The sequence below is a fragment of the Hyposmocoma kahamanoa genome, unplaced genomic scaffold (genome assembly GCF_003589595.1).
Source record: "Hyposmocoma kahamanoa isolate Upper Pololo Valley unplaced genomic scaffold, ASM358959v1 296, whole genome shotgun sequence".
NCBI lineage: Eukaryota > Metazoa > Arthropoda > Insecta > Lepidoptera > Cosmopterigidae > Hyposmocoma > Hyposmocoma kahamanoa.
The window spans coordinates 1,031,558-1,045,279 of NW_020653780.1; the positions used below are offsets into that span (position 1 = coordinate 1,031,558).

The following is a 13,722-nucleotide window of genomic DNA, read 5'->3' on the forward strand; positions in this document are numbered from 1 at the left end:
GGCAAGTAACAATGTCTGACACACAACGTATAGAACATTGCCAACACTCTGGAAGCATGAGGACCCGCGTACTGAAGATGGGCATTTACCTCGAGAAATTGACTTGATAGTCTTGGCCACACCCTTAGCAGTGTACCTAGGTTCAACCTGCTTACTGTTGGTCTCAACATCGTTCATCCCCCCCGCGATGGTTCTAAAGGTGACTTTTCAAGAAAATGTTCTTTAAAGAGGTTGGCAATATCTTTCAAATCATGTTTGCCGTCAACACTCGCAGGACAGCCAGACCGAAGCTTCATATTATTCGTAGACTTCCAGAATGATCGAAAATCCTTTTTGGAATTTTGTGAAGCTACTATATTCATTTTAATTGGACTTTGATGATCTTGACACCATTTGAGGCGGGATTTGAAGATCTTTTGAGTTTCATACATCTTGCCGGGTTCTTGGATGTGAATTAAAGAACACCGATCTTATAGTAATTTGTATATTCACTAAAAATGACGCAAAATTGTTTTACAAGTTTGAAACCAAGTTTTTTCACACACGGAGCCGCCATGACATTCTCTCTTTTTTACCTCTCTTCTCTTATTGGTCAGCGGTGCTCGCAGGCGCCGTCTCACAGTGGAATGAACTTGAGGGTGCGCGAATTTAAATGTGGTTTGCCACAATCTCATCAAATAGAATGCCATGTTTAGGTCTACCCTGAAGCGTCCATTCCTCAAATTTCTGCCTGGCAGCACTATGAGCGTGTTTGACGTGCCTGTTCCACCCTACTACTAGATTTTTCGGTTTGCGCTTTCTACTATTACTACTGATAGTTGCAGCATCGCAGAGGACAGACACTATGTTTTTATACAACCTGTCAATCACATGCCTATGCCTAGTTTCACTGCAGTACCTATCAGCGCAGTATCTAATCTTCAAAGGAAAGTCAATACGTCTCAACCCTTTATGGCATTCCTCACTATGACGGGCTATTGACTCCGATCCCCGCACTCCCCATAGGTACTATGTGCTGCTTTAGTATGCCAGTCGGGTTGAATAATCTAGGTGTTACTAGATTTAAATCGCACTCTAGCATGAGAGGGAAATGGTCGGACCACGTAACATCGTAATTGACGTATACACTATGGACTGATGACACTACAGATACTACTTAAGCACCCATGAAGTCTCGCGACTTCAACTTATCGCCTCGTAAAAGAAAAAAAACTGTCGTTGTAGGCAAATAGTTTCTAACCCACTTCAAAAAAAGGAGGTTCTCAATTCGACTGGTTTTTTTTAATATAGGTATGTTACGCGATAACGCCGGCCGGCGTTTGTGAAACGATTTTGATGATTTTTTTTTTTTGTTGGAAAGAGGGTACCTCAGTAGTGGTCCCATTTAAATTCAAAAAAAAAATATTTCACCGCTAAGGGTAGCAAACTAGGTTCTGAATGACTTTTTATGGTCGATTTTTTAGGATTCTGTACTGAGATTATTATTAGATAAGTTACTACCAAGCTTCGAGCCTGTTTTGTTCAAATGGTTCTTACATTGTGTAAAAATTATTCAGAAACGGACGTGATGGACTTGAATATTCCGCGGCGAAAATCTGGAACAACATACCGCCACCAATGCGTTCCTCACAATCCGTTTATGCGTTCAAATGTCAACTCAAAGAGCACATTCTAAATCTACAAAACACGTCTGGGACAATTTTATTTGTGTAATGCGCCTCAAAATACAAAATTAAAAAGAAAAAGGCAGAGTGAATCTTTGTTGGGACATTAGTTGAAATTTGTGTTATGTTTCCTATTTAATTATATTGTGTCATGTTTAAATTATTATTTAACTCGCGTCCACGTTTGTTTTTATTTTTTTCATATATTTTTATTTCTTTTAATCGGCATTTTCGAAAAGGGTCCACTGAAAACCAGCGCTGTGGCCCTGCCGCAGTATTAGCTGAGTTGGGTCCTTTTCAGTGCAATAATACACTTTTAATACTAATTATTAATATTGTACTCCACGTGTATTGTGCTGAATAAATTACTTTTCTTTCTTTCTTTCTTGAATAGAATATTCTAGTTCAGAATATACAGTACCGGCTTTACCTGTGGTGCAGTGTATGCGGCGCACACGGGCACATAAGTGTTTGACGTGACTGTAACGTGAGTCAAGTAAGCGAAGTAAACGGGTTATTGCTTCCCAATATAGTAATTGTAAACTATTTGCACCATTTGCACCCGAATCTCCGATCACTGGGAAAAACGTAACTGTAAGTAATCCATTTTGATCGCATAGCTTGTAGAGGGCGCCAGGGTATTGATTGCGCCCGGGCGCTATATGGACTAGCGCCAGCACTATTGTGAACAATATATTTCATGTCTGATATTTTGGGCCAAAAGGAAACAGCTTTTTACTTGCAGTTTTTAATCGAGGGCATGGGTCCATCACGTAGAGGGATACGAAACTAAATTTTTTTATGGAAATCAATTCAGCAAACGAAAGAACACCAATTATTTTTTTTATTTTTTTTAGTAGTAGGTAATACTTGTTAAGTGGGAGCATGCCAAAAAAGTTTTGACGTTGGCTCCGCCCAAATCTGTGAAACAAATATATGCCTGAAGTGCGACAGGACATGTTGAATTTTGCGCATTAAAAGTACCAAATTCGTTTTAGCGGAATAACTCTAAAACTAAAGGGATTAAAAAAAATCCGTAGTGACAGTTCTCGATCATGCATAAATATAATTAATTATCTAATTTTTGTCCTAATAACCTGTAGCATTTCGAGGATGAATCGAAAAAATGTGAAAATTAGAGGTCATTTCGTGATTTTTATTTATCGAGGAAACTTTATTGTTTTATGCTTCTGATTAGTGTCTATTCTTGAATATATCGTGTACGTAGTTACTCATACAATATTTTATTTTTAACTTTAAAGTGGATATACCCCTCCAAAATCAAATCGAAGATTAGAAATTTTTCCTCTGCTCCCTCTTAAGTACATCGTCAATATGATAACAGTTTAGGAAAACAACTATTGTATATATCACATATCTGTCGTCCGCTAACTAAAACGCTAAGTGACAAAATTTTTTTTCAATCATTCGCGTTTTCAGAATATTGAAATTGTATATCATTAATAATATCATTAATATTTCAGCTATGCGTCGTTAGGGTAAGTTCCGATAAGTCGAACAAGTTAACTAATTTCAACTGTCGTTAAAAGAGAATATTGTGCTCTGTATTTTCCTATTTAAAACGGTTATTTGACCATTTGTCACCTAGCCGCGTTTTAGTTAGTGGACGGCAGTAAGGCTAGCACATTAAGGCGCGACTTGCGCGAGAGCGACATAAAGCGTGAGATCTCTTTGCGAGAATAGCAGTATATCGCGCTTTATGTCGCTCTCGCGCTTGTCGCGCCAGCCCTACAGATATACAATAGCTTTTCCAATCTTGCTTGCAATTACGTTTTCCCAAGATAACCAATTACGCAAAATAAAAACATTTCCTATATTTCAAACATTATTATTAACCCTTATTTTACGACATAAAATAAATGACAAAAAATACATTCTACAATAATTCAGAAATGTAATTAAGTAATATTATTGGGAGATTTACATAATTTATCAATTTTTTTATTAAAACAATAGGCTTTTATTTTTACTATTTAATATTTATAAACAGTTAAGCAAAAGACGAAATAGGGCATTTACAAAGTTTTACGGTTTTATCTACATTCACAAGTGGACTTCACAATATTTGCTCGCTACATGCATCTTTAAACAACCATTGTTTATAGAAAGCGGATGAAAACACGCATGGAATATGCCGTCTCTTATACGAAGTCAAATTAACAAGACTCATGTCTGGCCACATTTTAGAAGTACAGTCGATGCTCTAACCTCACCCCCAATCGGATGTTTTGGTTCTGGAAGCCATCTTACGCATTCAACAGAAAATGGAATTCCAGCTTTTTGGTTGAAATTTGTATTTATGTAATATAATTAAAAATCGATATTGGCTTAAAAAGTTTTATAAAACGTTAGGTCACTAATGATACAATGAGGAAGTCATAATAAAATTTCACGGCTTACTGGTTAAAGTTCGATTGATCATTCTTCAGACTAATCTACTTAGAACCAAATGAACATTTAGGGTTTCAGGTATCTTAGGGCATTCACTGTACTAATCAAAGAACTGGTACTCTCCCCTCCCAATCAGGTATGAAAACGTAACAGGTAGCACTGTAGCAGATAATGGAGCTGACCACCATCTTGTAAGTTTGAAAACCTGAACAATCAAGTTAATTGACAGTTCTGTCCCGAGTCTAAACAACCCCTCAATCCGCATAGCTTTGACAGCGCCCCTAAAACTAACTTAAAGAATAAGTATAAAGTATAAAATGTAATTGGAAATACAAACACAAAATGCAACTTGTTCCTTTTATGCCGAAACTTTGTATCACAAATAATCACGAATTTCTGAATTACAATAACATTATGATTAAACAGTATTGTCCATATAAAGTCATGATTACTTCAAATAGTGAGATAATATTCATGCACTAGGTTAAGCAGAATAAACCCTGTTACTTGGAGGCAAACAGCTTTTAAGGTTACATTCACTTACGTAATTTCTTACACTAAATGATTATAAACATAATAGATACAAATCAACATTATCAGTAATTTCAAAGCATGGTAGGTATAGTCAATTTGTTTGTACAGCTTGAACCTAACTACTTCACAATTGTTTCTAGAATTAAATATACAAATCTTGGATAAAGGCCCATAGGTGATTCCTTTACAATTTAAATTATGTAAATAAGTCATTTCATACAACAAAATCAAGCAACCATTAATACACTGTACAGAATAATTACTTGTTGCATTAACATCTTGATATAAAATTATTGAAAGCTGTATCACCCCAAAAATTAATCTCCTGTTCATGTGCAATACAAGCACTGTGCAAATCTAACAAAGTATCTGTGAATCAAAAAGATTAAGATAAATTGGACAATGAAACACCATAGTATACATTCCTTCCTTATCCTTCCTGACCAAAATCTTCCATAAACTTCTTCAGTTTGGTCATATCTTCATCGTTGACAGTAGGTTTAGATGTTGCCAATGATCGCAGCATATCTGACATTGTGACTGGAGGTTCACCCAACTTGTCACTTGGTACATCCATCCAGGTCATCTCCATTGCTCCTGGGTCACCAGGAGAACATGGGGTCAGGAGATCATTTACAATTACATCAGGATCAGTCGGGCTGGGACCAGATATCTTTTTGAAGTGTGTGGCTGATTGCACTTTACGTACTGGCTGCATTAAAGCATCACGAACAACAATGCTGATATCTGCACCTGAATAACCATCTGTTTTAGCAGCCAATACCTTCATGTCCTGTTCTGTCAATTGGTGCCTGGTGTTGCCCAAATGTAATTTGAACATATCCAATCTTGCATGCTCTTCTGGTAGGGCAATGTAAATACGTTTCTCAAAACGTCGCCTAATAGCAGCATCAAGAACCCAGGGGATATTTGTAGCTCCAAGCACCAAAATTCCATCCATGTCATTTCCGACACCTTGCATCTGTACCAGAAACTCAGTCTTAATACGCCGAGCAGATTCAGATTCATTATCTGAACGAGATGAACAAAGTGAATCTATTTCATCAATAAAAATTATACTGGGCTTATGTTGCCTTGCCAGATCAAACAAATTTTTGACTAATTTTTCAGATTCACCAAGCCATTTTGAGACAAGATCTGAAGAGGATACAGAGAAGAAAGTTGAATTGTTGGCTTCTGTAGCAACCGCCTTTGCCAAATATGATTTACCAGTACCAGGTGGTCCAAAAAGGAGGATACCCTTCCAAGGTATTCTTTTCCCTGTGAAGAGATGGGGGAACTTGATAGGAAGAATGACAGCTTCCTTGAGAGCTTCCTTTGCAGCTTCTAGGCCGGCAACATCACTCCATTTTACATGAGGCTTTTCAACTACTATGGCTCCTTCAAGTTTTCCCTGTAACTTCTTCTTTTCAGGATCATCAGAGTCACTGTCACTATCACTCTTTTTGTCTTCACTTTTGGAGTTGGATTCGCCATCCTTTACAGGTTTCTTCTTACGATCCTTTTTGAGGTATTCCTTTAATTTCTCTGCCCTATCTAGGTACTGGAGACACTTAGCTCGAATGCTTTCCTTAGCTCTCTCACCTTGAGCTTCGTACTTAACAGCGTGCAAGAAGTACTCCACTCCATGTTCATACAGACGGAGAGCTTCTTCATAGTTTTTATTCTTATCTTCTTCTGTTGCTTTAGTGACAAGGTCAATGGCCTTTTGCAAGGTGTTTGATGATGTCATGCTTGGGTATTAAATTTTTACCTGGAAATAGCAATATAATAAATGCATAAGTAGCTATTAAGTATAGACTATGAATGATTGAATGTGTTAGGTATGCTCGACCATAGTAATAATAACCCACACATATAACCACGCACTAAAGAAACCCTGTATCACGGGTGCCATGGACACACACATAGACAACTGCAATTTACACCAACTCACAAGACAAATAAACATAGACCATACAAATATTTCTCCCGGCTGGGGAATATATTTGTTAAATTTTAAACAGATAATTTGGAAAACTATAATTATGTTGCTGCATAAGTTTAAATAACTTTACCTGTGGCCATACAATTGCACAATATATCAATGTTTTTTTTTACTGGTTAATAAAAGTCATTATTCTGACATGAAATTTACTGAATTTGTTAACATTAATACATATTTTCACCTATTATATTAGATGTATCATTGTGGGATCAATAACACATATGTATAATTAAATTTTTCTCACATAGATGTATGGTAATCATCTCATATATGTATGTACGTACATACATACATACATCAATACCATAATAAATACAAAAGAGGAAACTATAAACACAAATGTCATAGTCAATATGGACAATTAAAGCTTTTAATAAATTTTAGATGAAATTAAGAACACAGTGACACCGACATAGGCAACTTAACAGGGCGTCCTACCTATGTACATGTACAGAAGGACGTAGAGAAAAATGACTCATACAAAAAACTGGCAAAATATCTTTTAACTAAGCATGTCTAGGTTAAAGATATTTGACTGAGGATAAAGGATAGTTACAAATTAACACTCTTTTTGCCAGCTTATTATGTATTAACGTGTATTTTGAAACAAATATACGACATTAGTAGGTAAGAATGTTGTCGTCATTGACAAATATAATCATGGCAGTAATACATTAAGAATTTACTTTACAAAGAAAATATCACACTTACCATCAAGTAGACTGTTAAGAAATAGAAAAAAATGTTTGATTTCGTAATTTTAAAGACAAATTATCATTAAATAGGGTCGAAATTTTATTTCGAAAATTCTTCGCTGTTTGTCACCAGAATGACATAATTTGAACAGTGTTGCCAGAAGAGAAAACAAAATAAAAATTATCTATATAATACCGTATACACGTACGTTTATGAAGCTTGAATCCCGATGATGCTTTTGGTGCTGTAGCTGCGACAATTCGCTCATCCTACCAGCTGTTGCCCGATCAACATATTATTGTAGACCAAGTAACGAGATTTGATATTTATAGCGCTATGAAACAACTCAAGCCTAAACTGACCCAAGGCCCGGACGGTATTCCACAGGTGATAGTAAAGGATTGCAGGGAAGCATTCACCAACCCCTTATATCATTAATTTGTCCCTAAAATGCAATATATATCCCAATGTTTGGAAAACGTCAAAAGTCCTACCTATACATAAATCGGGTCACAAAACTGAAATAAGGAATTATCGCGCCGTGGCTGTTTTATCTGTTATTGCAAAATTTATGAACAACTTAAAGGGTGGTTCTGGGATCAACAGTACGGATTTCTTACAGGTCGCACTACTGCTTCCACTCTTATGAATATTACGACGACCATCTCTGGCGAGCTAGACTCCAGGAAGCAAGTTGACGTAGTATACTTGGACTTCCAGAAAGCATTTGATCAAATTGATTGTGATGTTCTACTAAGGAAATTAATACTTACCGGTATCTCAAAAAACCTAACCGCATTTTTTGCGGACTACTTGGCAAACCGTCACCAATATGTATATTACAATAGGTGCTTATCTCAACCTTATCAAGTAAATTCTGGTGTAGGTCAAGGTAGTGGCCTTGGACCACTCCTGTTTTTAATTATAATAAATAATTTGCCACTGACTATCCGACACAGCGAGTGTCTCATGTTCGCAGATGACGTTAAATTGGCCTGGACGATTAAGTCTGATACAGATTGTGTGCTCTTGCAAAGGGACATTTATAACGTGAACAGGTGGGGAAGGGTAGTTTACAGTTGAATGTTGAGAAATGGTAGTTTACAGTTGTGTCTTTTTCTCGTGCTCGCAAACAGGTAACTAGTCATTATAAAATAAATGATACTCGGATTAGTCGAGCTAAATCAGTCAAAGACTTAGGCACATGGTTCGACACTGAGCTCACTTTCCGAGAACATATCACAAAAATTTGTAAATCTTCCCGCAAGTGTCTCGGTTTCGTCTTAAGACAATCAAAGTCATTAAAAACCAACCTCACGTCATGTCTTTTGTATAACTCTTTTGCTCGAAGCAAATTGGAATGTAACGCCTATCATTTGGAACCCCGTCTATCATAACCACACACAAACATTAGAGAAAATTCAGAAGACATTTGCTCGAAACTTATACAAGAAGATGTACGGATTAATATCCGTACAACGTTAAGGGGTAATCCCCTTAATAAGAACTAAAACTAAAAACTTTATCCCTCAGCATTTATTTTAGGCATGGTAAATTTGTGAGACGCAATCTGGCTCGTGTTTTGTCTTATGTGTGTGTGTGTGTGTTTCGTCTGGTACGGGGAATAATATGGATTTTATCTTTTTTTTGTCATTAATGTTAATCTGTAATAATGTATTGTTTATAGTATTATATTTATAATTTTCATATTTTATTCATTTTTGTAATTGACTTAAGATTTATTGTTCATTTATTGTTCACAATATCGTGATTATTTGAACATAATCACAAAGATTCTTTTGAAATATGTTGCATTCTTCACTTTACGCTTCAATTCATCAGAGATTACTATTCGAGTGTTCGCGCTGAATTTAAGCTTTATCTAATGTATATTTGATTAACTCTTATCGCCAACATTGGACCGGTAACGTATATACCTAAAACATCTTTTCGTAGTCGAATATAATAAAATAGAGTACCTACCCTTTTTTATATTATTACAACCATGGTATATACAGTTCGATTTGTATATACAATTCGTTAATAAAACTTTTTGAATTGTTTTAACTGGTGATGGATCTGCTATAGAGATGGAATTAAACTTATCTAACGCAGGTTGACAGCTTGATGTTAGATACATACCTTAGAGGATGGAAAAAAATAATCTCAGTACAGAGTACTAAAAAAACCGACCTCAACCCACCCTTCGAGGTGAATGATTTTCTTCAAAATGAAATGGGAGTACTATGGAAGTACCCCCTTTCCAACAAAAAAAGAATCATGAAAATCGGTTCACAAATACCGGAGTTATCGCGTAACATACATACAAAAAAAAGAACATACAGTCGAATTGAGAACCACCTCCTTTTTTGAAGTCGGTTAATAAAAGATACATACCCACTGAGGGGACTAATTTTGAGCGTTTTTATTAATGCAATATAATATGCATTTTATTGTAAACAATTTAATTTGAACACCATAGAATTCCTGACATGTGTCAATAGTTTATTAGAAATTCTGAAAAATTTATATCAAGGTCCATTAAATCATTCACTTTTCGATCCACTCAACTTTAGTTTCATTACCACTATCATCAACAATTTCAATCTTCATCCCTGAGTTATTCAGCCTATCAACAATTCGAGTATTTTGGAATGCTGTACCGCTGTTTATCACGCCACCTCTAAAAAAAAGACGTATAATCGGGAATTACAAAAATTAAAAATATCGCAGAGGGACCACAAAGTTATAAAACAATTTATTATGAATCAAATGTTATAAAGGAAAGCAACAACGTTACCATTTTTAAACATTCTAACAGCAAACTTAATTACCGTCTTATTTAACCAAGATAAGATACGAAATATCAATCAATCACTGATCATATATTATTTTATACTCACATCGGCATTTTAGATCTCTCTTTAAGTATTGTTAAAGCAGCACAAATAGCTGCTATGGCTGTAGTACGATATCCAGGATCGTTTCCAGAAACCTGAAATATGATAATTGAATTTACGCCTATATTTTTAACGATAAAAATTAATAATAAAACTTATGTATCTGTATAACGAGCCCTGTACCCCACCTATTGCGGGGTCGGCTAGCGGCGCGTGGCGGGTTCATAGTACAGAGTGTGCTTATGCTCTTCGGTGGCACAGCAGTAGTGGGCGCTTGATGAGGAGGTTCCGGGTTTGATTCCCGATTTGGGCCAATTTAGGAAACGAACATTTCTAAGTTGGCTCTGGTCTAGATATTCTGGATATTGCCCTCAGAGTTATCGTTATTCTGGTATTCATAGTACCTATACAGGAAATTCCCTAATTTGAGACCAGAAATTTGGAGTGATTGTCTGGCATTTTTTCCCCTAAAGTCATTGACTTAAAGTACTTCTGTTTGTCATAGCTTCCAAAAAAATAGTTCCTATATAGTGATACCCAGGAAATATGTAGGTATAGAAAACCACCTATTCACGTTTATTATATGGACTGGGACTGGGTTTTTATTTACAAGCAGCATTTAAATAAATTATTCATAATAATATTATGTTCACCAGACAAAGTCGACGATAATTATTATGAAAGTAGGTACTTTATTGCAGTTTACTGACCTTTGCTGTTAAGGATTTCCCCACATTGTTATTGTCAGCTCCTGAGCCGTATAATGTGAATGAATATTTTGTATTATTTCTCATTTGTTCGCTCGGTCCTTTGTGTGAAAAATAGCCTAAAGTAAAAAATTTAGGATGTTTCCACAATAACTTTCGGAAGCATTTGAAGGAACAAAGGTAGTAGTAGATAAAGAAAACAGGTACTACAAAGAAATGTATGAGAAGAGGCGGAGTCACGTAACTTTGGAAAAAGTACGTTGGTGTTCCTGTTTTTGAGCGATACGCTTGATCAATCGCTACAATGCTCTCATCAGGTCCTGGATAAGGGAACCAGAATCTACCATGATTTCTATGAAAGAATGATCTGTAAAAACCACATAACACGTCATATTTAGACGACGACTTTTAGCAGCATGCGAACACACGTTTCACGAACGCGCGATTGCGTCGATACAAACGCGCGACCTGCATCGATTCAAACGCACGATTGAATTAACACGAACGCGTGATTACAATCGCCTTTAAATTTATCCCAGATGTAGCGATGCAATCGCGGGTTTGTATCGATGTGTAACCGCTCTTAAGGTTAAATCAGAACACATAAAGTTTGGAATTTGTACCGTTCTTATTGTAAGCGGCATTGAGTTTAAATTTAAATCTTAAGCATCAAGTTTGCTGTGACCTGAACCTTGTACATTTTACAGGATCGTTATATGGAACGTTGAAATATGTTGTACCATACCTTTTTAAGCTTTGGGGTACAGGTTTAAAGCCTGGATAAACTTGGCTTTTAGTTTCATGGAACTGTTTAAGATTTTGCAATTCATGCACTAGTGATTCCCAAGTTCCATAATGTACTACGCAGTTATCACGTCCAGGTAGGATAGATGTAGGAAAATCGATAGCTGTGTAGCATTCTACAGTACGAAGAACACCTGAAAGACAGTACGATAGGTAGTACAAGTACATTTACTCAAATATTTTATATGCCCGTAAAAATATACATAATTTCAATAAGAAAGAAGATATCCATAATATTAACCTTAGAGCTAAATCCAAACTCATGGTACCATGATTTCGTTTAACGAAGGTAAATAACTCTTTTATGGGAAACTGTATACGTTTTTACAATAAGATTCCGGAGCATATGTTAAGTTTATCATTTCCTTAGTTTAAAAACTACGTTATACATACAATTATTTTGATCGAAAAATCATATTACAAAATTGAAGACTACTTGTTAGATAAAGATGTATGGAAAGACGACATGGCTCCAGAATCCACACAAATTTGATTCAAAGTGTTATTCCATAGCATTTAAGTTTATTTGAAAAGAGCAATCCCTAGAGTTTTTTGCTCGTTCTTCTCAGGGACGTCAGCGTAGTGAACAAGCAGTAGCTTAAATGTGACGTTTTCAAGTGTACATTTATTTTACCTATGGAATAAATAAACTTTGACTTTGACTTTGGTAGAAAATTATAGGGTAGGTAATAATAACATACGGGTGTCTTGATTGTTAGAGAGACAAAACATTAAAAGTTATAAAATATTATGTTAATAGAAATGAAGAATAAAAGAAGTAAGAGAAGGTCCTTTCCCAGCAGCTTAGTAACAAGATAAACTGTATTTTCATGCACATAAAATACGCCATAATCGAGCAATTTAAATAATATGAATATTTTTTTTTAATGAACACCTTTGAAATTATTTTCTAGATGGATAAGACCAGCTGACACTGGTACAGAAGCAAATCCACACGCAGGAATGATTAACACGTTTGCCTGTTCCGCTGGTTTGTTGTACATTTGGTAGATATTCATCATATGCTGTAACAAAATACATATAATTCAATATGTCGATGGGTCCTAAGCAGTGTTGGGCAAAATTTAATTGTTCTGGCAATTAAAGATTGACAATTGATTAATTGTCAATTGCGAAACAGCAACTAACAATTGGTCAATCGTTAATCGCAAATATCTACAATTAACAATTAATCAATTTTCAATCTTTTCAATGTTTTTGATTAACAATGAACAATTAAAACTGACAATTATGATAAATTTATAGGGCATATGGGGGTGAGGGCATAGGGCGTTGGTTGTGGGGGCCTGTTTGGGGCCTGCTGGGGGCAGGTTAGGGGCCCGGTTGGAGGCCCCGGTTGGGGGGCCCGGTTGGGGGCCCAGTTGGGGGCCCCAGTTGGGGGCCCCAGTTGGGGGCCCCGGTTGAGGGCCCCGGTTGGAGGCCCGGTTGGGGGCCCGGTTGGGGGGCTCGGCTGGGGGGCCCGCTTGGGGGCCCCGGTCGGGGCCCCGTTTGGGGGGCCCGGTTGGGGGACCCGGTTGGGGCTCCGATTGGGGGGCCCGGTTCGGGCCCAGTTAAGGGGCCTGATGGCTCCGAACTGGGCCCCCCAACCGAGCCACCCAACCGGGCTCCCCAAACCGGGGCCCCACAAACGGGCCCCCAACGCGGCCCCCAGCCGGACCACCCAACGCGGCCCCCAGCTGGGCCCCCCACCCAGGCCACCAACCGGGCCCCCCAACCGGGCCCCCAGCCGGGGGCCCCAACCGCAATAATAATAATTATATAATAATTGCAATTGATTTCAATTGAATTGATTTTTTAATCTGATTGAATTATTGATTGAAATTTAATTGATTAACGCCCAACACTGGTCCTAAGTATAAGGGCCAAAGTAACAATTTGATCATTTTCACTTTTTTGTGGGAAATGCTTAATTTCATTATAATCTATAAGGGAGCGTTAAGACAAAATCAAACATATTCAAAGAAAACTCGAAACAC

At 36.9% G+C, this 13,722-nt stretch overlaps 2 protein-coding genes across 2 annotated transcripts; both read right to left on the reverse strand.

The window, feature by feature from the left end:
* Positions 1-3,439: 3,439 nt before the first annotated feature.
* Positions 3,440-7,438, reverse strand: LOC113229275 (vacuolar protein sorting-associated protein 4A). The gene is made up of 2 exons (XM_026462819.1): positions 7,330-7,438; positions 3,440-6,384 (listed from the first exon to the last, which is right to left on the reverse strand). Exon 2 carries the CDS (start codon positions 6,361-6,363, stop codon positions 5,041-5,043), a length of 1,323 nt encoding a protein of 440 aa, XP_026318604.1. The 5' UTR covers positions 6,364-6,384; positions 7,330-7,438; the 3' UTR covers positions 3,440-5,040.
* Positions 7,439-9,830: 2,392 nt separating this feature from the next.
* On the reverse strand, positions 9,831-12,874 carry LOC113229276 (saccharopine dehydrogenase-like oxidoreductase). Its single transcript, XM_026462820.1, has 5 exons — positions 12,621-12,874; positions 11,667-11,859; positions 10,925-11,288; positions 10,218-10,309; positions 9,831-9,997 (listed from the first exon to the last, which is right to left on the reverse strand). Exons 1-5 carry the CDS (start codon positions 12,745-12,747, stop codon positions 9,865-9,867), a joined length of 909 nt encoding a protein of 302 aa, XP_026318605.1. The 5' UTR covers positions 12,748-12,874; the 3' UTR covers positions 9,831-9,864.
* Between the last annotated feature and the right edge of the window lie 848 nt (positions 12,875-13,722).